At 37.4% G+C, this 26,805-nt stretch overlaps 1 protein-coding gene across 1 annotated transcript in view; it reads left to right on the top strand.

The window, feature by feature from the left end:
* Positions 1–24,650, top strand: part of LOC107550107 (membrane-associated guanylate kinase, WW and PDZ domain-containing protein 3-like) — a 43,127-nt gene extending 18,477 nt beyond the window's left edge. Inside the window, 14 exon segments of the mRNA XM_016231334.1 lie at positions 1,844–1,963; positions 4,094–4,267; positions 4,987–5,164; positions 6,772–6,866; positions 8,545–8,961; positions 9,244–9,736; positions 10,349–10,859; positions 10,955–11,018; positions 11,611–12,009; positions 20,066–20,266; positions 21,143–21,216; positions 21,557–21,700; positions 21,924–22,062; positions 22,986–24,650. Coding sequence (XP_016086820.1) covers positions 1,844–1,963; positions 4,094–4,267; positions 4,987–5,164; positions 6,772–6,866; positions 8,545–8,961; positions 9,244–9,736; positions 10,349–10,859; positions 10,955–11,018; positions 11,611–12,009; positions 20,066–20,266; positions 21,143–21,216; positions 21,557–21,700; positions 21,924–22,062; positions 22,986–23,788 — 3,812 coding nt within the window. The 3' untranslated portion in view covers positions 23,789–24,650.
* The last annotated feature ends 2,155 nt before the right edge of the window (positions 24,651–26,805 follow it).

Here is a 26,805-nt window from a genome sequence, read left to right as displayed (position 1 = left end):
GCAGATTCACACTATGACATCCTTCAAAGTTGCAGCGCTTGGATTTATGAATATGTTTCCGCTGACTCGTGTTTTTGTTGCCGCTGCACCACTTTCCTTTGTATTTAAAAAAAGGAAAGAAAGATGTTCACCTATTATGTCCATCTCGATCCCACATAAAATCGGTTTTATGGTTTTTATGCAAACCTGTTTTGGGGAACTTAAACAGTAGAAGGGCTGATGATTGATGTAAATGTCATGGTCCAATCACTGACCATGTCAATATCAACCATTTTTACTTTTAGTCCTTTAGATTTTTCCTTATCTTGCCAAAATCTTCTCTATATATACAGTACTGTTCAAATGTTTGGGCTGATAAGATTTGTTTTTCATGCTTTTGAAAGTCTTTTATGCGCACCAAGGCTTTATTGGATCAAAAATGCAATACAAAAAACTATAATATTGTGAAATATTTCTGTGATTTAAAATAACTGTTTTCTATTTAAATATGTTATAAAATGTAATTTATTATTGTGATGGCAAAGCTGAATTAGCTGTAATTACTCCAGTCTTCAGTGTCAAATGATTTATTAAGAAATCATTCTAATATGCTGATTTTGTGATCAAGAAATGTTTCTTATTATTATCAATATTGAAATCAGTTGTGCTGCTTGATTTTTTTTCTGGAAACTGATGCACTTTTTCCCCCCAGGATTCTTCGATGAATAAAAACTTCAAAAGAACAGCATTTATTTAAAATGCTAATATTTCTTCCAACATTATAAATGCCTTTATTGTCACTTTTGATCAATTTAATGCATGTTTGAGTGTGTTACATTAAAATGCCATTATTTCAAGAGAAAAAAAACACTCATATGCTTTTTGCATGGGCTGTCATGTCATATATGGGCTGTATAATACCTGGGGACAATGCAGTGTTTTGTTATTAATAGATGATTTATTGTATATAGTGGCTGAAGGCTTTTAAGTCATTACAATCCTGCTTGATGTTGAATAACTATTGATAGGCGCACTAACTTATAAACCACATACCTTTTCTCTTCCTGAAGACTTTTGCTTCAGAACCATTTGTTATGTTGGCAAGGTCGATTGATCAAAGCGTGCAGGTTTCCTGCTGTATCTTTTCCGCAACACCGGAGAGTTGCAGTGATCAGTTTAGCTTAAAACGGGATGCACTGCTAATCTACCTCAGGAAAATCCACTTTTCTCAACTTTCATTTGAGATGGAAAACTGAGAGGAAGTTGTATAATCTCATCACTGTGGGATTATAGAGCAAGTCTGAAATGTTTGAAATCATAATCAGGCGTCGCCTCACATCGCCAAAGTCATATACAAACAGATACACAGACAGTTTGTTTAATATATGGTTAGTATGTAAACACTGTTACGTAACTGATTTTAACTTCATTTGGCACTCACTCAAACATTAATCTCCACCTTTTTCCATATCAAGGCAATTCAGCTTTCTACAGGTCTTGTATATAAGTGTGACAGCTGTGTCTCTGTTTTCTGTGGTCCTGTAGATCCAAACATCAAATGCATCAAAGCAACTAGCCTCATGGTGATGTCATCAGGACATTTTTTGTTTGTTTGTTTCAAAAAATGCATTCGATTTTTAGCAAAGGTTAGATGCAAGTTTATGAAAAAATAATGATCTTTTAAAATGCCCTGCGTGTTTGTACCACTACTGGCCTTTCTATTTTTTCATTCTCCATTTAAATTGCTTGTTGTCTACTTTTAACAAATTCATACGTTTTTTTTGGTAAGTTAAGCAAAAAGCAAAAGCATTGCAATTTTTTTCTAATTACATTCTTATGTTTTGCTCACCCTGCTTTGACCCAGGTACGACCAGGCAACCACGGGATGGAGAGATCTCAGGGGTGGATTATAACTTTGTGTCCATTGAGGAATTTTTCTCCCTGGAAGAGTCTGGAGCCCTGCTGGAAAGTGGGAAATTCAAAGGTCAGAATCCGTTTCGCCAAACCATTGTTTCACAACCAGGGGATTGGGGGCCACTAGGGGGCTTTGGCAAACTTCCAAGTGAGGCTCAGCATGCCTTAAAATTATTTACAATAAGACAAATTAAGCTTTAAAATAAGCAAAAACAAATAAATATCAAGATATTTCTTATATTAATTTCAGGATTCCAACGATCTTGTAAAACCTGAATATACGAGAATTTTTTAAATTGTAGACCTGGAAATGAAAAAATTATGTAAATTGATCAAATGATAAAGTGCCGTGGGCATTTGTATAATGAATATAAATTTGTCTAGTCATACCAAGCTCTAAAATAATTTTTTGGGAAGAAATTGTGGGTAAGGTATCTTTAAATCCATGTTAATGCTTATCAATGCTTAAACAACAACTGGAAAAATCATGTAAATTCATGGATTAAAAAGAGTGGGATCCCTGAACAGCATTCAGCTCTTAAAACCTGTCCATACAGTAGATTAAAATATGTTTTTTAAACAAGACTAGGGCTAGGGGGCCTTTAAAAATTTGTTGTGTACAATCAGGGGCTTTGGAGTCAAAATGGTTGAGTTCTTCATATTTGTTTATTAAATATTTAGGCTGAATTTATAATTTTTTTCAGCTACCAGTATGAGTTTTTTTCCCCAATTCTATTCCACAGATGTAACCCAAAATTCATATTCAAACAAATTTCATATACAAACATGTGGAACAGATAGGCCTTGTTTTGGATATAGGAGTTATTTACTGCTCAGCTGAGTTTGTTTGCACATGCATTTGAGTTTGTGTGTGCTCGCAAACACATGGTGAGGGTCAGGGCATCACGTCAGAGCTCCAAATGCTCAAGCCAATCAGAATCAAGAGAAGCACCCTCCAGACTGTGGAGAAAAGTGCCGTGCTGGCTCGGTTCTGTCCTCCAACATTATCAGCAGAAAGAGCTGAAAAAGAGCCCTAATGGAGAGAAAACAAGCATGTAACGCAGACTGATGGCTGAGCCTGCTGATGTCTTTATTAAGGGTCTCACACACAGCTGCAGATTCACACTATGACATCCTTCAAAGTTGCAGCGCTTGGATTTATGAATATGTTTCCGCTGACTCGTGTTTTTGTTGCCGCTGCACCACTTTCCTTTGTATTTAAAAAAAGGAAAGAAAGATGTTCACCTATTATGTCCATCTCGATCCCACATAAAATCGGTTTTATGGTTTTTATGCAAACCTGTTTTGGGGGATGGCAAAGCTGAATTGGCTGTAATTACTCCAGTCTTCAGTGTCAAATGATTTATTAAGAAATCATTCTAATATGCTGATTTTGTGATCAAGAAATGTTTCTTATTATTATCAATATTGAAATCAGTTGTGCTGCTTGATTTTTTTTCTGGAAACTGATGCACTTTTTCCCCCCAGGATTCTTCGATGAATAAAAACTTCAAAAGAACAGCATTTATTTAAAATGCTAATATTTCTTCCAACATTATAAATGCCTTTATTGTCACTTTTGATCAATTTAATGCATCCTTGCAGAATAAAATTGGCATTATTTGTTTTAATATGCCTATAATTACAAATTATTAATGACAAAAGTATTTTTAAGGCAAGGCAAGTTTATTTATATAGCACATTTCATACACAATGGTAATTCAAAGTGCTTGACATAAAATGAAGTAAAATATTCATACAAAATAATCACAACAATAAAACAAGGAATTTTAAATGATTAAAAAATTGATTTAAAATGAATTTAAAACAGTTAAAAATAGAAAATGATTATACATAAAATACAGTGCAATCAGTTCGGACGTAGCACAGTGCTCATTCATTAAATGCACAGCTAAACAGATGAATTTTGAGTCTGCATTTAAATGTGACTAATGTTTCAGCACATCTGATCTCTTCTGGAAGCTGATTCCAACTGCGGGCGGCATAATAGCTGAAAGAGGACTCCCCTTGTTTTGTGTGAACCCTTGGTATTTCTAACTGACTCTTGTCAAGGACTGTTTCAGTTAGCACATGTAAAGTATTGTGTCTAAAGGCCATTGTTTTTTAATTTTTCTGATTGGAAATTTTTTTCGATTGTGGCTTTATAGAGGCCATTTCTAAAAAATCTCCATCATCACAGGGAACTATTATGGCACACCTCGGCCAGTCCACATCGGTCCTGACAGTCCCCCCATTACATACCAGGAACATCGAAATCTCCTGAGGAACTTCCGTACTCGTAGCAAATCGCTCAGCAACCTGGAAAAGGCAGTGGAGGAAGGTGACAACAGCGAGGAAGACTCTGGTCTTTCAGGTATTCAGCTGTTGGGTCCACCTTTATTTTGAAATTAGCTGAGTTTTTTTCTTAAACAAGTATTTTTAAATGCAAGCAACTTCCTATCTCATGGTACAGTAATATATTTGAGAAACTTTTTCTGTTGAGATTGGGAACTTCTCTTTTTTTTTATCAGGATCTATTACTTATGGTGTACCCCAAGGCACAAATTTGGGTCCTTTTAATTTTTCCTCTATATGTGTTCCCTTTAGGGTCATTTTTTCGAAAAATGAAAAATCTCTTTCCACTGTTACACAGACAATAACATTATCTTCTAAAAGCCCTTGTTAAAACTAATGTAAAACTTAAAGCCTAACATAAGACAAAAGCCAGTGAGAAGTTACTTTGTTGTTGTTTAAATATTGTGTGCTATATATAGTGTGTTGAGTTTTGTGTGACATGCTGAACCTTCCAGCAACTCTGGTTTTGACTTGAATTCACATCACCATTTTGCATTTATTTTAAACCCCCAGTTTTTGAACACAAATGGATGTCTTCTCAACCAGGACATGCTTGCATTTTTTAATGTTTTTGACAATAAAAACTATGGAATTGTATTTAGGATTGATGCCTTTCTCATATTAGAGCTGGCAAGAGGAGCATAACATGAACAGCGTGACCTCTCGCTGGCCTGAGGTTGCTTAGATTATACAAGACGGCTACATCTCATGTCATGTTCACTGTACTTTGTTTCCCAGCGGGGTCTGCAGGAGCCAGCAGTGCCCCTCCCACCACCATAGTCTCACCTAATCAGACTTGGGATTCAGGCAGTGGGCGGGATGGAGGGGTTGCCATGGAGAACGGAGCACGTGGTGGGGCATTGCCTGAAAACTGGGAGCTGGTGTTCAGTGACACGGGTGAACCCTATTACATCAAGTGAGTCAGCAGGAGGAAAAATAAAAAAATAAGACGGCATTGTGAGAAATAGAGTGAGCAAGAATAGCGACAGAAGATCATTTGCGTCCTCCAGTAATCAAAGATTATACTCAAAGTTGGCGTGATGCCTTTGTATGTCACATTGGATTTTTGACATGCAAAGGCGACGCTTGAACTTTAAGATGTGCATCAATGAGAAATGTTTAATTTAGCGGGTGACGTACAGTTATCATGTTGGAAGTAAATGTGATTATTTAGCATTTTTGATGATGATGAAAATTAAGTTAGCTTATGGGGTTATTTTGTATTTTTGATGCAATTTGTGTATAAAAAAAGGGTGACATTTGAACTTCAAGATGCACGTCAATGAAAAATGCATAATCTTTGCCTTCATCTATGAAAATTAAGTCTGCTTAATAGGGATATTTTGTATTTTTTTATGCAATTTTGTGTAAAATAAGGGTGACATTTTAACTTTAAGATGCACGTCAGAGAAGAATGCATAATTTTTGCCTTTATCTATGAAAATTAAGTCCGCTTAATGTATATTGCTGTAAGAACTGCTGTTGTATTTCATCTTAAAGTTGCTGATGAAACCTTGTGGGGGAAAAAAAGTCTCTCTCATTTAATGTTTTGACAATAAAAACTATGGAATTGTATTTAGGATTGATGCCTTTCTCATATTAGAGCTGGCAAGAGGAGCATAACATGAACATGACCTCTCGCTGGCCTGAGGTTGCTTAGATTATACAAGACGGCTACATCTCATGTCATGTTCACTGTACTTTGTTTCCCAGCGGGGTCTGCAGGAGCCAGCAGTGCCCCTCCCACCACCATAGTCTCACCTAATCAGACTTGGGATTCAGGCAGTGGGCGGGATGGAGGGGTTGCCATGGAGAATGGAGCACGTGGTGGGGCATTGCCTGAAAACTGGGAGCTGGTGTTCAGTGACACGGGTGAACCCTATTACATCAAGTGAGTCAGCAGGAGGAAAAATAAAAAAATAAGACGGCATTGTGAGAAATAGAGTGAGCAAGAATAGAGACAGAAGATCATTTGCGTCCTCCAGTAATCAAAGATTATACTCAAAGTTGGCGTGATGCCTTTGTATGTCACATTGGATTTTTGACATGCAAAGGCGACGCTTGAACTGTAAGATGTGCATCAATGAGAAATGTTTAATTTAGCGGGTGACGTACAGTTATCATGTTGGAAGTAAATGTGATTATTTAGCATTTTTGATGATGATGAAAATTAAGTTCGCTTATGGGGTTATTTTGTATTTTTGATGCAATTTGTGTATAAAAAAAGGGTGACATTTGAACTTCAAGATGCACGTCAATGAAAAATGCATAATCTTTGCCTTCATCTATGAAAATTAAGTCTGCTTAATAGGGATATTTTGTATTTTTTTATGCAATTTTGTGTAAAATAAGGGTGACATTTTAACTTTAAGATGCACGTCAGAGAAGAATGCATAATTTTTGCCTTTATCTATGAAAATTAAGTCCGCTTAATGTATATTGCTGTAAGAACTGCTGTTGTATTTCATCTTAAAGTTGCTGATGAAACCTTGTGGGGGAAAAAAAGTCTCTCTCATTTTTCAGCCATAACTCAAAGACCACAAGCTGGCTTGACCCAAGGACTCAGGGCAAAGAGATTGTCAGCAAGACGGAGTGTAAGTGTATATGTGTGCACGTGTGTGTGAGCTTGGCTCCTCTCCACTTTTAACCCCCAAACATACTCTCACTCTCTCTGCAGTCTTCACACAAAGAACTGTATTGCACTAACCACACAAAAAAAACTAAAAACAAATTATAGAGGTGATTAGGATCTAAAATTAAAACTTTTAAATTCTAAACTGTTTGCAACATGTTCCAATGGTGGGTGAATTGAGGTACAAATATTTCTTAATGGCCATGTAAAAATACTGTATTATTATTATTATTATTAATATATTATTATTCAGTAAAGCTGTTTCTGTTATTTAAAGAAAAATGACCTTATTTTATGTTAAATTGCTCATGTCTTTCCTCAATAATGACACTTTGCCCAGGCATATTCAGGAAGGCATCAGCTATAAATGAGATGTATATAAAGTAAATTTAATGTTTTCATTAGGCTACTTTTATTCTAATTTCACAATGAGAACAATTAAAAATTTGAATAGAAATTTGGTGAAATAAAAAAAAAATGAATTGAGGATTTTCCTGCATGCCGCATTCATATTACCCTGGCAACACGAGTATTCTCTTTTGGAAACTGCTAAGTGGCTTCTGCTTTTTGCTGCTTCTGTATAAATCTGCAGTACAGGAGATGGCACTTCAACGGTCAGTTCTTTAAATTTTTATAGATTTATGACAGATATAATAATTTAATGACACACATAGATTTGTGCTGGGGGCTCTTAAGGACGTTGTGAATCATATGTGATGTAATGGTACTGCTGACTTTAACATCCTCTTTTTATGCTTAGAAGACAAAAAGCCCCATAGATCTGGATTTAAGTCAGATCATTTATAGATGGCAGAAAAACCAGGGGAGAGAAAAGGATTGAATGGATAAAAGATAGATTTTACCACAGGAGCATGAGCTGTTTGCTTTTCTGCTCTCCCTATCCTTTAATCTATCCCTCCAATCCTCACTTTTATTTTAGGCAGGAAATCCCTTGACACTCTTTCTCTCTCTCTGGATTAGATTAGTGTGTGTGTGTGTGTGTATTTGATGATTTGGAGGGTCTCATGGTTTGAATCTGCTCTTAATCCAGATGGGCCTGTAGGTTTTAATCTGCTTGTCTCTTACACACAACACTGTCCACTCACGTGTACTAACAAACCCCCCCCCACACACACACACTCACTTTTCCTTAAAGGTTAAGTGAGTACCTTTAAAAAATCCCCTGTGTTTGTAATTTTTGTTCCAAAATAAAAGTTTTTATTTTATTTTGGTTTAGTTTAGTTGATAAATTATCTATTAATTATATATTGTATTTTTGACTATAAATATATTGGCTATTGATTTTAGTTATTATTTATTTTCTCATTACCATTTTCAACCCTCTCTGTCCCACAAAACAATGTGTCAAACAAACTCTAGGTCAGACTGTAATGATCAGGGACCTTGTTAAAACAGCCTTCATCCTCCCCTTTCAAACATTAGTTTCAATAAATTGTCTTTTTCGACTGGCAGTAAGTTACAGCAGGTTTTCATTGTACACTGAACTTCTTAAATTTACAAGATTAAGGAAATTTTGGTTCCTCATTATATGACCACTTTAATACTTGTACTCAAAAAGTGAGAATCTGATTGCTTATGATTTCCCACATATGTAAATACAAATGACAGAAATGTTTCTCACTTTGTCTCTCTCTCTCTCTCAGCGGACATCCTAGTGTACATCAATGACTCATGTGTGCTGGGTCTGTCCCATAAAGAAGTGGTAGAAATGCTGAAATCCGTCCCCATGGTTCACAGTGTGGACGTGGTTCTCCGTCGAGGTTACCCCATGCTCTACAGCCCTGATGGCTGCCCCAAAACCAGCCTCTCCTCCCCTTCTGACCCAACCAGCACCAACTCTGCGGCCCCCGGTTCTGCTCAAACCCAGGTCCAACATCCTGATGGACACCACCCTGGCTTGGTGAACCTCAACCTCTCCATGTCCCACCACAACAACTTCTACCCCCGCATGCAGAAAGAGTCCTTGGATGCTAATGAAAACACAGCAAACCAGCCTTCATACCTCATTACCATTTTCAACCCTCTCTGTCCCACAAAACAATGTGTCAAACAAACTCTAGGTCAGACTGTAATGATCAGGGACCTTGTTAAAACAGCCTTCATCCTCCCCTTTCAAACATTAGTTTCAATAAATTGTCTTTTTCGACTGGCAGTAAGTTACAGCAGGTTTTCATTGTACACTGAACTTCTTAAATTTACAAGATTAAGGAAATTTTGGTTCCTCATTATATGACCACTTTAATACTTGTACTCAAAAAGTGAGAATCTGATTGCTTATGATTTCCCACATATGTAAATACAAATGACAGAAATGTTTCTCACTTTGTCTCTCTCTCTCTCAGCGGACATCCTAGTGTACATCAATGACTCATGTGTGCTGGGTCTGTCCCATAAAGAAGTGGTAGAAATGCTGAAATCCGTCCCCATGGTTCACAGTGTGGACGTGGTTCTCCGTCGAGGTTACCCCATGCTCTACAGCCCTGATGGCTGCCCCAAAACCAGCCTCTCCTCCCCTTCTGACCCAACCAGCACCAACTCTGCGGCCCCCGGTTCTGCTCAAACCCAGGTCCAACATCCTGATGGACACCACCCTGGCTTGGTGAACCTCAACCTCTCCATGTCCCACCACAACAACTTCTACCCCCGCATGCAGAAAGAGTCCTTGGATGCTAATGAAAACACAGCAAACCAGCCTTCATACTCAATGGCCAATGGAAATGGAGTGGGAGGGACTTTCGGGATGGGGGCGGTGCCTTCTTCAAATGCCCCTCCTCCATCAAAGAGGATGAGCTCCAGTCATAGCGATACGGAGGTCAGCTCATTTGTCACGCGCAGGTAACCAGAATGACATTTCAGACTGTTTGAGTTATTATCATTTTTATTAATAAATAACCAAGTTCATTCATGATTGTGATCATGGTTGTGATATTATTAATAATAATAATAATAACTGTTATTATTATTATCATTGTTGTTGTTGTTGTTGATAATAATTATCATTAATGAACATGGTGGTAATAATATTAATAAATAATAATAATATTATAACCATGTTTGTTCATGATTATTAATAATAATTATCATTAATAAACTTGTTTGTTATATTATTGTTATTATTGTTATTCTAACCATGTTTATTAATGATGAGGATTATTATTAATAATACATATTATCATTATTGAGCACAGTTAATAATAATAATAATAATAATAATAATATAACCATGTTCAATAGTAATAATAATAATTATTATTATTATAAAGAAGAAGAGGAAGAATATGGTAATAATAATAAATAAAATTAATAAACAGTTATAATTATAATAATAATATCATGACCATGTTCATTATTGATTATTATTATTACAATACTATTATAATTATTATTTTATTGTTATTGATGCTGTTCTTTTTACACAAGCATTTATTTCTTCCACTCTTCATCCAGAGCTTCCCTTGTCCGAAGCTACAACAACAACTCTCTTCCAGCTCCGTCTCACGCCCATCATGGTTCCAAGTCTTCCGAGAGCGATCTCTCCTCTGCTGTGCTCCTGCTGCCACAGCCTGAGGTGGGTCCTACCGCCCCGCCAGGAGCACCCAGCACCCAGCGGCCTCCAATGCCCCAAACATCTCTTGCTGTTGCACCCCCAACCGAGCACCCACCCTGTGGTTTCAACGGGTGTCCAGCCAACAATCCCCCGCGGCCTCTTCCGGGTGGCCTAGGGTCCCCTGGAGCCCCATTTGGGGTAGGCTGCGGGGGAGAGGTTGAGCTGGTACCTGTGGCCTTAGGCAGGAGTGAGGGAGGGGGTATGGGTTTCAGTGTGACAGCTGGGGGGCAGGGAGGGCAACTGGCGGTGGTGAAGAGAGTTTGGGACAGACGACAATGCCACTCCCTACAGCCAAGGGACGCTATTATTAAAATCAATGGTGCTGACGTACAGAGCCTCAGCTTCGCCCAGGTAATTCATTAACTTTTCGGATCTCTTTCTGAAGCTTTTCCCTCATTAAGCTTCCATATTTTAATCCTTGCATATGAACGTTTTCATATGAACAGGTGCAGCGAGTGCTGCAAGAACATACCAAACAGGGTGAGGTGGTCTTACTGGTTTACAGAGGAGGTGAGTGTCCTCCACACCGTCTATGAATAAATCCTTTATAATATTCCATAAAAAAAACATAAGAATTGTCCATTTTTATTTTAAGGTCACTTTACAATTTTGTTTTATTTAATTTAAATAAATGACAAAAAAATTACAAATGCTACACGTGAATTTAGATAACACAACTTTATTATGTTTAGTGTGAAAAATTAATATTCATTGTGAGATTACATTAAAATTGTTGAACATTTGTTATGATTATTTATGAATGTCTTATTGGTATTTTAACAATGTCTATAGCAATTAAGAATAATTGTGCAATTGCATACAAACCATAGATAAAACAAACTGTATATTTTATTTATTTCTTTATATTATTATTATATATCTTTACCTTTATTTATATAGCGCTTTTAACAATACAGATTGTGTCAAAGCTATATATAATATAATATATAATGCAAGTAGCTAACAGCACATTAATTATATATATATATCTGATTAAGTATTTTTATATTTTTTTATGTTTTCTATATAAATAGAAAAACATCATATCAAGAAAATCCTGATACATCCTGCCTCTATCACCCATCATCCTGTTCTCTCTCAGGTTCTCTTTGTTCCCCAGGCTCACCAAATGCCTTTAAGAAACCTCCTCCCTCCTTGGGCACCCCTGATCTGACCTCGCCCTCCTCCAATGCTGCTGTGCCCAGCCAGAGCACCCTCTCTCCCTCCTCGGCATGCGGTGACCTCCCCAACCTGGTCCAAAGCACCAGCTTCCTGGACTCTGTGCCCGTGACCCTGACCCTAGAGCCCCGGGACTGGATAGGAGTCGAGGACGGACCTGCTCAGTGGAGCCGTACTGCTCCCTCTAATCTCGGCGCAGTATCCAAAAGCCATGTAGACACAAGGGGAGCGATCTCTTCCAGAGCGATGGAGGTGGAGTTGAGACGGAGACCAGGAGAAGGATTCGGGTTTGTCATCGCATCCCAGGATGTGATGAATGGAAGTAAGTACAGACTGGGCATAACCTGCATTTATGATTTCTGGCCACTGGATGTGACCTTGTGACCTTTGTTTTATCTCTGGAATTTGGTTAGAATTTTGGTTATTCTGGAATTTGGAAGCCAAAAATGAACATTTTATACATAATACAATATAATTTTTTATCAAAACCAGGGTTCTGGAAATATATATCCTACTTTCTGTCTGCATAAAGTAATTATCACAGAGTAAGAGAGTATATAATACTGCTTTGTTCCATGTTTAGAGGCCAGGTGAATCGTGAAAAAATATTTTCAAGAAAAAGGGCATTTTACCCCTTTAAGCATGTTGGTCATCTGTGTCATGTCATTATGCAATAAGCACGTGCACACAAAAAATCCCTAATTAGCTGACTAATTATGATTTCTTTCACTTGATTTGAGGCTTTGCTGATTTGAGGCTTTCATTCTATTTTTGAAGACGTTTCCAGTTGTTTTTAATAAGTCATAAATGTACATGTATGATTTGTACCTCACTACTCTAAGCATTGAGGGGTAAAGTTCGTACTATAAATGTTAGATAAGTTAAAGTCCAAATGAGGTTATGGTTTGTGTCCAGCAGTTCTTGTATTTGTGAAACAACAAATGGAACAGTTTCTTAAGTGGGCAGTTTTTCCTGTTTTCTTTTCTTTCTTTTTTTTTTTCTTGTGCATTGCCCTTTGTTCAGTTGTTTAGTAGTTCAGTACTTGTTCACTTGTTGTTTCTTCTGTAACACAGAGATTTGCAAGAATGAACCATTGACCTTTGGATGTTTATGATTTTGTTACATTTTCTATAAGTTTACGTAAACAGTACTTCATAGAACCAAATGTTTACGTAAAAGTTTCTAGACAGTGCATCAGACATAAAAATTCAATGCATTCTTTAAATTAAGCGTATCTGACATAAACATTTCAGTGCATCCTTGCTGAATACAATTATTAATTTCTATATGAAAAAAATCTTAGCCCAAACTTTTTAACAGTAGTGTGTGTGTGTGTGTGTGTGTTGTTAGACATCCCAATATATGGTTTAAATATCACACACTTTTCTTCAGAGAGGATTCAGTAGAGTATTAAATCATTCTTATTTGCTTTCACTCACCATCCCTCCCTCCCTCCCTCCCTCTCTCTCTCTCGCTCTCTGCAGTCTTTCACCCTCTCCCCCTCTCTCTTTTCCTCAGTTCAGTTTTGTCAGTGCAAGCGTCCTAAGTGTCTCTGCTCTAAGGGGGAAAAACACCTGAACAGTTCTTCTTTTTTCAATTTCCTCACTGTTTTGTAATATTATATGTAGATTAAAGTCTCAGTGTCAGGAATTCTCTGGATTTGAAGCTGGATTGAAGCTGGATCAGGACAACATGCTGGAAAGGCTTCAGTCTGCCCTGAAAACGGTGAAGGACGTGAAACGTAAATACTGTCTTACCTCTTATGGACTCTTATAATATCTGTATTCTGCTTAATTATTGACCTTGGTATTGTTTACTTTACAAACAAATGAATTATCTGCAGCTGTATCAAGTTTAGTGGTCATTTAGTGGATTTTAAACATTTCCTGGAACGTATGTTTCCTAAAGCTTTGTGATTTGTTTGTTTGACCTGAGATAGGGTGTATTCAGGTGCATGGGGAATAGTTTGTTCATGTCACAAAGAACAGGATGTATGTTTTGCGTGTGTTGCATTGTATCCGTAGCCTTTGAACTCTCCAGGATAGTTTTTCTGAAGTGCTCTCCTTCTGATTATATCTCGGTACTTTTCATGCTTCAGAGCGTCCTGGAGCTGGGGTTCACCTGGGCTCTCACGTGCCTGAAATATTTCCAGCTGTGATGTGTTGGACCGGTGAACAAAGAATCATCCACACTGTAGAAGGGTCCAAATTTCTGTTTATAGTGTTCAATAGCAATGAACAGAAAAAAAAAATCTTTGAAGCATAATGAAAAATATCATTCACATTTACAAAAAAGTGTCAAAAAATACCATGACACTACTGTTTTTTGTTGTTGTTTTTTTTTTTTGCACATGGAACCATAGTATCACCATATTTTTGGCCATAGCTGTCTCTTCATCACAAAAACTTCCCTGGTAGTACCATGGTACAATGATGTGCCATAGTATTTATGTGGTACTAGCTGGTGTTTTCAGCAATACCCTGGTACTGCCATGGTACAATGGTGCATGTTGAAAATACTTCATAAATTTGTGTGAAAATGCTTGGTAAATAATGTTTAACAGTGCCTTGATATCCTTTGGACATGGTATCATTGTATTACCATGTTTTTTTTCCATTGCAAAAAAGTACTGTGGTATTATTATGGTACAATGGCGGTATCACATGGCAATACTATAGTATTTCAAAATTAAGGTACTACAATTCCCATGAATATAGTATCTCTATATTTTATATTTTTTGTCTTTTACATTGTTACTGTTATGAGCAGCTCGCCCTGAATATCTTATCGTGTGTGTGAGATCATCTACATGAGGTCATTTGTAGGGAATGTGCAGTGTGTGTGGAACAGAGAAAGTAAGAAACACTGCATGCTCGTTCCAGTTGTGCTCAATATAAGACTGTCTGTATCGTATCTGTATCCTCTCTTTGTGCAATATCCTTAAGGCGTCGTCTTATGCCTGTTTCCATTTTTCAGAGGAGCAAGTTGTTCTAGGGTCAGCTGATGCTGCTTTGTGAAGCTTAGCCGTGTTACCAGTCATCGCAAGCTGTGGATCATTGGTTGAGCATATTTTCTCAATGTCATGTGAGGTTTTGCATTGTTCATTTTTACATATTTACATGCCAGGACTAATAAGCTGGATAAGATTAAATATTAAACAGATGGTTGGTTTTGCATCTTTATCCCCAAAGGATGCAAGCATGCTTGTATGTGTATGTTTGAGCGTTTATGATGCATTTTGTTTTGTTGGACATGTGTTGTGGATCTCTTTAGAAAGGATGTGTGAAATCAGTTAGTACAGTGCTGGATAAGGCTGTGTCAGATAATGAATCATTTGATGTTGTTTACAGCAGTGTTGGGATTGGTTGTTTCTGCAAGGTCAGCCTGATGTAAAAGGAGTGTTGTGGGTCTGATGCTTAGTCACCATTAGCTTTAATGCTGTGATCTGCATCTGTGTGTTTCAGCTCCGTGATGTGTACCTGTATGTTTTTTGCTCACAGTGTTTTTAAAGATAGAAAAGTTTTAATACGCGCTTGGTCACTTGTTGTTAAGCAGATATTTTTATCACATGAGGATGAGTAAATTGTGTCAGAATTTTATGGATGAACAGTTTTTTTTAATGAAAATTTTTATTAATCCAGGCACATGTGACACAAATTGTGCTCTATTACTGTTGCTTTTCGTTCATTCACTGGTCATGTACTCATTAAATAATTTACTCGCTTGTCACTCAAGGGTATTGTCAGTGCATTAAGTATACAAATGTTAGAAAATGAGGGAGTAATCGTAGTTTTGAGGTTAAGGACCTTGGGTTGTTAAACAGTGGTTCCATAAACTGGACAAAGATTCAGAAACAGACTAAATGTCTATATTAATTTCTGAAATTTTAAATTTCTAAACTGCTAAAAGTACAATTTTAATGTTGGGGTGATTTTATTATAAGCATAACTAAAGCTGAAGTGTGTAATTTTAAATGGAATAACAAAAAAGTACAGACTGCTTTAAAATATATTTCCTCAAATACTCCCCCTCTCTGCCATTGGCTGGCTGATCAGATAGCCGCGCCCCCCAACTCACACTATTGGATAAAATGTTGTCAGGTTGGTTGAAACATTGTTTTGAAAACACTTATTTAGGAAATCAACATAGTAAAGTTTAATTAAAGCTGAAGTCTGTCATTTCAGAAATTTAAAAAATACTGTTGGTGTGACTGTTTTTGATTTCTTCAAATACTTCCCCTCTCTGCCATTGGCTGGCTGATCAGATAGCCCTGCTCCAAGCCAACAACACTACTGGTTGAACTCTTGTCAGGCTGATTGGAATGTTCAAACAAACAGAACAATGTTTTGAAAGTATTTTTCTGTATATGCATCTGCATAAGAAATGGAACATAAACAATTAACATAAAGACTCTTCAGCTTTAATAATAACAATAACAACACAAGCCCATAGGAGTTCACCAAAAGTCAAGTAAGCATGCGTGTTTTTCTGACATGCGACAAAAGGTCATAATCTTGGCATGAGTTCTTCTGTTCTCTACTCTGCATGAGGAGTTTTGTTAGAGCGCTGCAGCCATTCACTCTCGACCCCCGCCTGAACTCTGCTTCCACAACACGCAAAACCTCTGTCCTTCCCGCCGAACCTGTGGTGTGTGTAAAACTAGGCTAAAACTCTCACACGGCTCATTGGCTCCAGAGGAAATCAGCCTGGCTCATGACTAAAAGTGGAGGTGAAAATAAACAAGGTGTTGTTTAAAAGTTCTATTCCACACGTTTAAATAGTAGTTAAAGTTTCACCAATGCTTGGTGTTGAATTGTTGCAGTATTAGAATTATTGAAAATCTTTTTGTGTTCAAAATCAATATCTAATAATTTTATGCTCTATTACTATTAGTTACATAGTTAGTATATATATATATATATATATATATATATATATAGTTAGTATATATATATATTAGGGTTGGGCCGATAGACGATGCCATCGTGGATTTCTAGGATTATGGGAAGTGTTTGATAACAGTTATGCAACAAACACCATATACCTTTATGAAGCCAAAATACTCTGATGTTCAGTAACTACAAATCCCAAAGAGCATTTCTCTTTCTTTCAGACAGCTGGGTCACTAACAGCTGTACCGCTCTATTCATCCCTGTTATATATATTTTTATCTCTGATTTCATGAGGGAGACTTTCATGAAATTACATAAACCCTCTGTACCATGTTTATTAAATGCATCCTCCCTATAAACACAATAACAATTTGAATGTGTTTGCTCCGTGTCCATTTCTATAAATAACCCATAGAACAATATGCTCATTAACAAAGATGTTTTACACACTATGAATAATGCATTAATATTTTATGAATATTAGACTCATGAATAATGTAGGTTTGGTAATAATTGGCAGCACTTAACAATGTGGTATGTGGGAGAACATTCTCGTCCAGCACAACACACTTCACATAACACTGAACACACTCTCACCTGGGCTTTACTGATTCTCTACACACACAGGATTATTTCATTAAACAAAAGATCACAATTTATTCAGCCAACCAGTATTCTCATTTTCCAATTTGTGGATCTGTTACTGTGATCAGAAACAGAATTAGCTGAATTTTTCTACCACTTTTTGAAAAAATGAAAGGGGGAAATTTTAACATGCATTTAAAAATTTACATTTCCATTTCATTTCGAATATTAAACACCACATCACACATATTTTACATGAAAAGGTTTCTGTGTAGCTTGTTCCTCTGTCTCCTGTATGTTTGATCTTGTCATATGTTGTGATTTCTCTCTGAAGTTCTTAGGAAAGTGCATACAGATCAGATACTCTGTTAGTAGTTGATCTGAAGTGCTGGTTAAACTAGTTTGTAAGTTATGCAGTCCTGTTATGTTAATCCAAGAGCTCAGTAAGATCATAGAGGTGTTCTCAGACTTACAGTTGAGGAAGCTTCAGGACTTTCTGTATAGATCTAAAAAGGGCTTTCATGTTGTGAGGAAGTGTTTCTTGGCTTATGCTTGAAAGACACAGCAGAGTGTCAATTAGGAGAGCATTTCTAACATATGTTTTTTTCTTTTATGACATGCTGATACAGTATATTTATTCAGATCTGCTGCCCACTGCATCAGGGAAACACTATTCCTTTGTTTGTGTCATTCATTTCCTATTAATATACAATCAGAGCTTGTGCACCTTTGTGGTTCTGCAGTTCCCTCAACAAAGTGGGAGGCTAAAATGCATAGAATCCCAGTTGACATACTGTATGTTGAAGTACAAAAGGTTTGTACATACAGCTTCAAGCCTGTACACTTGAAAAGGTGCTCTAAGCTATCACCTTTGACCTAGATTGCATATGGGACCATTTAAAGGGCTAACATGAACTATTTCAGGCCTGTTCTGCGCTGTTGGCGCTTTCCCCATACAAGTGCACAATCAATACAAACAGGTCAATTCACTGGCCAATACTGTCCAGTGGCAGTGCTAAGTGTGTTTGGGAATGTCTCTGTAGCTTCCCTGCTAAACGATATGCCACAGGAGCTGAGGAACCATTAGATTAGGAAATGTTGACAAATAAAACTGTGAGCTGTGCCCACCAAAGGCTATATTAATTTGATCAAACATATATTAAAAACACTAATATTGTGAAATATTAATACAATTAAAAAAAAAAATGTATTCCCAAGTGGCAACGCTGAATTTTCAGCAGCCATTACGCCAGTCTTCAGTGTCACATGATCCTTCAGAAATCATTTACGTAAATTAAGGAAAATTTGTTCTGCTCATGTTTGATAAATAACAGCTCTTGTCTGTGGAAAAACATGCTCCTCTCTTCTTCTATTCTTAATCATGTCCTTTTAGCCTCTTTCTTTTTTTGGGGGGTGGGGGGTGGTCTTGTTTCTCTTTTATGAAAACTTGCATGTCAGTCTAAATTTGGTGTGTTTATGTGCCTTTCATTCTCACATCATTGCAGAACCATCTCCCAACAAAGATGTATATGGAGCAGAATGCTTAAAGCAACAGAGCAGTATTTCAGTCTGCTGTCTGATGTTTTATGTCTCTCTCTTCTTTCTTTAATTGACTGTCTCTGTGTAACATGATGGCAAGCGCTCAGGGTAATTGTACGCAGGTCTTTGAGATTACAATCTTGGCAACCAACCTCTTGTTTGGCCAAGAGTGAAAGGCTGAATAATGTGGACAGACGAGGTTGGAGTGGAACAAAACACATCATACTCAAAGTGTCTTTGGCAAACAGTAGGCTACACAGGGTGAGTACAGACCCATCAAAGGACAACAACAGTGAAACTTAGGACACACTGAGGAGAAGACGATAATTAAACAAACACAGGTGTACAATAAACATGATTGATGCATAGGATTTCTATGTCAAGATGGCTCCACCTTGTAACTAGCAGGTGGAACAGTTTATTCTAGTGAGTTATAGCAGGTTTGTTCTTTCTGAGAGGATTTTTGCTTTGGAAACTCCTTTGTGAAATGTGAAAATGTGTGGAACAATGCTTTTTTCCCCTCTAGTGTTATGGAGAACGTCAAAATAAACTTTTAAATGAACAATGGCACACACAATGTATTCTTTTCATGTAGAGGTGTGAGTCCTAGTTGTGTCTTGGTAGATATGGATTTCAATCATTCTTTCCTATGGAATTCAGAACACACAATATTCAGTGTTTAAAGAGACAGTTCATCAAAAAAATAAAAACTTTGTCACTATTTACTCGCCCTCATGTTATTTCAATTTTTCTTTTCTATGGAACCTTTTTTTATTTTTTTAGGAATGTGGTAGTTTTGTGTGAGGAACAGATTAAACATGAAGTAATTGTTCTGAAATGAAAGTCAAAATGTTCATTTTTGAGTGGGAAGAAATAGTTCACTCCAAAAAAAAAAAAAGTAATAATTTGCTCATCCTTATGACTTTCAAAACTGATTGCGATTTTTGGGTGAACTGTTTCTTTTAAGAGCTTCAGCGTGGACTGTGAGTTGTGCTGTAATGTAACTGCTGAAGCTTTGAGATTTGCATAACTTTGCACATAATCAATTCAGTAATGAAATGAATCGTCATGTGGCTGTCTCTAGGATTGGCAGTAAGGTCACAGAACTTCTGTGGTCCAGAATGTCCCATGGTTATGTAAACATGAAAGTGAGGAGTCTGTTCAGTGTTCTCTCAGCTGTATAACCATCTTTTGATTCAGTGATTCATACAGTCCATTTAGAAATGGGCCCCTTTTTTCATGCATTACCAAATGGAAAAAAAATTTAAGTGACCCATTATAAAGTAGAACGAATTTAGTTTTATTTGCATGGAAGAGAGGTTGAATATCTCTCTTTCTTTCTGTCTCTTTTTTTCTCTTTAGCCTCGTCTCTAGTGTCTCACAGGTTTGTGACGGTGCGACGGGGGAGCCCAGCAGCACGCAGTGGTCAGATTCAGCCGGGGGATCAGCTGGAGGCCGTGGAGGGCAGATCAGTGGTCACGCTGCCTCACAGAGACCTCACACAGATACTGCGTAGAGCCGGCAACACACTCAGACTCATCATTATACCACGCTCTCACACTAGTAAGCACACCGCACTCGTACTATGCTCTTAATTTCACTTTTAAAATTATATTGTGTGTTTTTAAATGGTGGTATGTTTGTTCATACACTACCGTTCAAAAGTTTGGGGTTGGTAAGATTTTTAATGTCTTTGAAAGAGATCGCTTATGCTCATCAAAGCTGCAATTATTTGATCAAAAATACAATCAAAATTATAATATTGTGCAGTATTACAATTTTAAATTACTGTTTTTATTTTAACATATTTAAAATTTTAAAATGTCGTTTATTCCTGTGATGGCAAAGCTGTATTTTCAGCAGCCATTACTCCAGTCTTCACTGTCACATGATCCTTTAGAAATTATTTTTGAAAATCAATGTTGAAAACAGTTGTGCTGCTTAATTTGATTAAAATATGCATATACATATAAAAAATTTTCAGGATTCTTTGATGAATAGAGAGCTCGAAAGATAAACAGCATTTATTTGATATATAAATGTAAAACTCTTCACTGTCATTTTTTATCAATTTACTGCATCCATGCTGAATTAAAGTATTCATTTCTTTCAAAACGTTTGAATGGTTGTTGTGTATATGCATACATATTTGTGTTTATTGTGTATATCTTACATTTTGGTATTTGTTTTGTAAAGTGCCTTGAGAAACTTTCTGTAAATAAAGTTTATTATTAATAATATTATTTATTAATTAACATTTATGTAGTAATTAATAAATAATTAAATCAATTAAAAAATTTTATTCATGTTACTTTTTATGTTATTTTATTTATTATATTCTTTCTGCTAGACCTTTTGGTGTATTTTCAACAGTTTCCACAAGAGAGTGCTCGTGTAAAGACACTAAATAAGTGGTCTTTTTTAATTAATTTTTTTCAGACAATAATCTTCCTGAGTACCCTGACTTTGATGCTGAGAGTCGGTTAAGAAAAGGGCATCGTGCCAAGCAAAAGGTGAGACTACATACATTCATACAGAAATGCACACATATATTTAAATGGGTTGTGGAATCATTTTGTTCCATAGACTTTTTTTTACAATCAACCTCAAAACTTTAGGTTCAAATTCACACATATGTGTAGGGAAAGTGCATCTCTGTAACTGGCCACCATTTTTGAACACATTGTTTATTTTAAATGCTCCTACAGTGTGATCATATTATTATTATAATTACTATTTAATATAAGAGGTCCTATGAGCTGCATGAGTGTAGCATGTTATCTGCAACTTTCCAGTATTTCATACCCTACACCACATAAAGTTGCTTATGAAAATGTCTCTCTCTCTCGACAGGATTCCCAGTATTATAGCGTTGATCTTGAGAGGGGGCCAACAGGGTTTGGTTTTAGTTTGCGAGGTGGAAGCGAGTATAACATGGGTCTGTATGTGCTCGGTCTGATGGAGGGTGGACCAGCCTCACGCAGTCAGAAAATACAGGTTAGTTTACACACATACACAAACTATCACACATGCATTAATTTCATTTTATTGGGACACCAGTGAATACAACATTTCACTTAATTCTGTTAGGGATGTTTGAAAGTGTGACTAGGAGCAGTACTGAGTCATGTTGTGAAAATTATGCTGAGGCATGCTGGGATTAGATTCTGTTGTTGACATTACGCTGAGTCACAGAAGGTTTTGCTGACTCATATTGCAGGTGAGTGATCAGCTCGTGGAGATTAACGGAGACAACACATCTGGAATGACACACAGCCAGGCCGTGGAGCAGATCCGAAAGGGAGGAGCCCGGATACACCTTATACTGAAGAAAGGCAATGGATACGTTCCAGATTATGGTGAGGGGAGACAGAGTAATGGATAGGAATAGAGGGTTTGAGAAATTTAGGTTTTGATATGAGTAATGATCGACAGATGCCTGGAAATATTTTTACAAAAGTTCTGCTTTCCTCTGAAAGTTACCAGGTTTATATCTGTAGATCAGATTTTTCTAGTCAGGGCCATGGGTGGGTAAGAGGATATTTGGAGCTCATATGTTAAAATGATACATCCTCCCATGAAAACTTAGTGGAAAAACAAGGTTATGACAGACATTCAGGGCTTTTCCAAAAGCATTCAGGATATAAGCTCCATCCTTTGGTGCCCCCCGTGGTCAGACTAAAGCTTCTTACCTGTACTTTTTGCAACTCTGCATTGTTTTTTTTTTCTCTTTATTTAATTCTTTCTCTTGCTGTCTTTCACTACTTCATACTTTCGCTCTCTTTCTCTCTCTTGAACTCTCGTCCAGTGGAGCTTTCCAGCTTATCTCTTTGTATGACTAACTCGAAGCAGGGCGAGCCTTGCTTCTATGTCATCGGCCGGACAGAAAATATGCGGTTGGTAACAGTTCCTCGTTCCTGTTGGTTGTCATTTTGTCTTTCTTAATGTTCACTTCGAGATCTCACAGTTGTCATACTCCCTTCAACATTCTGCATATATATATATATATATATATTGTTTCACTGACAATGTAGTTTAGTCAAGCACTCAGAAAAGCAGCAAACACATTTCTCGCCCACCGCCTCCATCACAGACCTTTACTGAGGCTGAGCTTCCATGGAATAACCCCTTACTGATCTGAACAGTTATTAGTACATCACATGGTTGTGCTCTCATTCATCCACCCACTTCTCCATCATCCAACCCTTATCTGACACCTTGTTTTGTAGTTGTTTTTTATAGATAATGTTTTATCATTCAGCTGTCTCTTTCTCCTCCTCAGACCGTGAAGCTGGAGCCGTTTCCCCCTCCTCCCTCTTTTCCAAAGAGCCACGTATGGCTACAGTGGATCGCTCTCCTTTGAGGAGCAGCAGATGGGTGGATGACAGTGGACAAGAGAGGAGAGAGAGGAGGGGGAAGGAAAGGAGGGAATCAGGGGGAAGGAGCAGAGGAAGAGGAACGGAGGAAAGCAAGTGGGGCTGGGCGGAAGATGGTAGTATGGCTGGTAGCTCCCGGTCGGCAGGAAGAAGGAGAGAGCAACAGATGCGTTCACGGAGTTTACCCGGCACGCTGAGGAGCTGAGAGGGGCCACGGAGAGAAGAGGATGAGGACAACACACGGGGGGGAAGGAAGGGAGAAGAGGAACAACGACAAGAAAGGCAAAAAAGTAATAGCGTTGGAGAGAGAAGAGGAAAAGTGAAGGATGTTAGTTCAGAGAGAGAGAATGGTCTCCCAACACACCGAGAGAAAGAGAGAGGAAGTGTCAGAAGAGAAAAGAGTGATCACAATAGAACCAGCACAATGGAGGTCACACAGCACACACCTTTCTCCTTCCTCATGCCTTTGGACAATGACGATGATGGATCGGGCGCAGAATCGGCTCACAGCTTCTCTGAAGTCAGTGTGTCTGCAGCCAGCATCGCATTCTCGGGGACACAGTGGCCCCTGGATGCCATCAGCCCTCTACAGGCTCCTGGATCTCCGACAACACCCCCGGGACCCTGGCTAGTCCCCAGCCCTCACAAACTCTCTCAGGTTTTAGAGGGGAAAAGGCTGAGCCAGAATAAGGGAGGACTGTGGTCCTAATGCTATCTCTTTAAAGGGATAGTTCACCTAAAAACTCAACCTCATGACGTTCCAATTCAGTATGACTATTTATAAGAATTTATTTATAAGAATTGTGGTAGTTGCACTTTTTCACATGAATGAATGGGTACTGAAGCTTTTAAGATTAAAAAAAGATGCAAAAGCACCAAAAATGCTTTATACAACTTGTATACTATATTCCAAGTCTTAAGTCAATTTTTGTGACTGATCAAGTGATTAAAAAAAAGGATTTATTTATGAATCTGTGCTACTTCTCTCATGAAATAACATGGCAAAGAGAGCTAGATTTTAGTGAATAAAGGTGCTGTCTTATTTACCATTGTTCAGCTATTTTTTGCAATTTTAGCTATTTTCATCATTTTAATAGGAATCCACACCATCTGGAATTTCATGTAAGATTTCCCAATGTGTATTTCGCAACGACTTCAGTTGATCATGTGAATTTGCTACGTTTACCAACAAAAACCTGCTTGGTGTTAAAGTGAATTTTGTGTGAGCTGTGGTTCATACAAAGCTACACTATTGACAATTTACAATAGACCATTTTTGCTTGCAAAATTGCGCTAATGTGATTGCACTTTAAAAGGATAGTCCACCCAAAAATTATGACAACATTTTCTTTTTTGGGTGGACTGTGCCAAACAACTGAGATCGTGATCTGTTCTTCACACAATACTATCACATATCATATTGACTTTTAATAACATTTGAATGTAATTTAGTTCTTAAGCCAAATGAACCAATTTTATGATTGATATTCACCTTCATGATCCTTTAATGATGCTTTTGCATCCTTTTCTTTAAAATTTCTCCTTGTGTGTTTCATGGAAGAAAATAGTCATACAGGTTTGGAACGTATTGAGTATTACAAAATGATGACAGATTTGTACTCTTTTGGGGGTAAACTATCTCTTTAACTTTCTCTCACACACACACACTCTGTCATCCAGCCTCTCCTGCTCTATCTCTATATCTGTGGTTTTCAATACACTACCACCATCCCATCCGTCCCTTTTCTGTCTCAAATTCATATCTATATAATACTAGAATTGTTGTATTGGAATCATTCAGACACCGCATAGTTCTTTCATCCAGGCCGATCAACACTTGATTTTATCGCCATCCAATGGCCAAGGAGAGAAAATGAGCAAATGCTGCCATTACTGTGTGGCTAGCATGATAGTAGCTGCAAGGTCAGTTAGTATGCATCTATGATTCATGGTGTCCTTCATAGCATGTGTCTGTTTTTCATATCATTTTTTATTTTGCATCTTTTCTATGTATTTTCTTAAGAATGTAACAAAAATTCTATTATAAAAAGGAAGATTTATTTAAGGCTGCTGAGCCGTGCCCCTGAAGAGCTACATATCTGAAAGTAAACTAGATCGAAAACAGATCTTCAGGAGCAGGACTAAGTGATTTAAGAGATTTTATTAGCTGCTTGCTGTTTGTGACTGGACTGTAACCCCTCCTCTGCTGTGTGTGCAGTGGTCTTGCTGTTGAAAGAGGGGGGAAGGAAGAAAACAGAACTAAAATGTTATTATAAGGCCAGTGAGCCGTATCAAACCTCTCCAGGTGCCTTCTGCTTCTTTAGCCAGTGTTTACCAAAAAAAAAAAAAAGAGAGAGAAACAAATACAACTAAAAGACCATAAGACGTAGCATAGTAGAAAGTGTGCAACACAATACTGTTCTGCCTCTTTAACATCTATATCTTTGCAAGACTTGGTTCACAAGTTGGGGGAAGTATTCTGCACACGCTCTGCTAAACTTCAGCTAAATGAGTCAAAGTGAAAGAGAGCCATTACAAGTGCCTCATGCGATATTCCTTTATACGAGACATAGACTTCCCTCAAGCTCAAAATCAGGACCCAGTTTTAATTTTTTTCCATTGTGATACTTTATTTTTGCGTTTGTATGCTTTCCGATTAAATATTTCAGACCCATTTCATTGCCCTTGACATTCTGAAAAATCGCGAAAATGAGAAAACGAAGGCTTGTTCGGGCCTCATCCCCAAGCCCTCCTCCAATCAGCATCGAGCATCATGCGGAATCTTCATTTCAGGAGACAAAAATAAAAACAAGAAAAACCAAGAAGGAAAAAGGGCATTTTGATACAGGTCTTCTATGCATTTTGTAAGACTTACTGATCAAAAATTGCGGTAGAATTTTTCTACCTAAGACATGAGATTCGTAATTTTGTGTACTGTTGAAATACACAGGCAGGTTGGTGAATCAAAACCGAAAATTTAAAGGAGCTCCGGTGATAATCAGACATGCTGTACCACCAGCTTATGCATTGATCTTTACCTCAGAACTGTCTGAGCAATAAGTGCTATCTCTTTCTGTTCTGTGTCATACCAAGCAAAGCTCTAGGCAAGCTCATCGGAAAGCTGAGTGATAGAAATATGCACAGTAAAATCATCTGTGATAAATTAATTAGAATGAAATGCATCCCTATATACATACATTTGATTTTTTTTAATACTAGCCTATAGTATTTTATCAAGTAGATTTATATGAATTTCAATATTCTAAAGAACAGTATTATAAGTCAGAATTTTATCCTGCAGATTTTAAAAATAGAATCCAATGTGTTTTAATTTATCACTGGAGATCTTTACTGTGCTGTAACATATCAACAAATGCTTACATAGAAGATCACTTGCAAGTTCTGTTGCCATGCGCAGCTTTGTAAGCATTTAGCAATTTGCAATTCGGAAAAGTGATACAACGATCTTACGTGTTAACACTTTAAATCAGGGCTTATACACGAGTATTACACAGCGTTCAGCTGTACATCTGAGGTGTCATCTGAAGTTCACTGCTCTCAGAATCTTCAACCAGCCTGGGTATTGTTGTTGACTTTGTACCTGATTATCCCATGGGCATCAGCACGTGCTGTACAGAAACTGGGATGAGCCTTCTAAATGTTTAGTTTGGGTTTATTTCTGTGAAGGGGAAGATTTAGTTTGTTTTCCAAAACATTAAATCTGTA

This window comes from Sinocyclocheilus grahami, unplaced genomic scaffold (assembly GCF_001515645.1).
Source record: "Sinocyclocheilus grahami isolate Dianchi unplaced genomic scaffold, SAMN03320097.WGS_v1.1 scaffold16.1, whole genome shotgun sequence".
NCBI lineage: Eukaryota > Metazoa > Chordata > Actinopteri > Cypriniformes > Cyprinidae > Sinocyclocheilus > Sinocyclocheilus grahami.
This window is presented reverse-complemented; position numbering and strand designations above follow the sequence as displayed.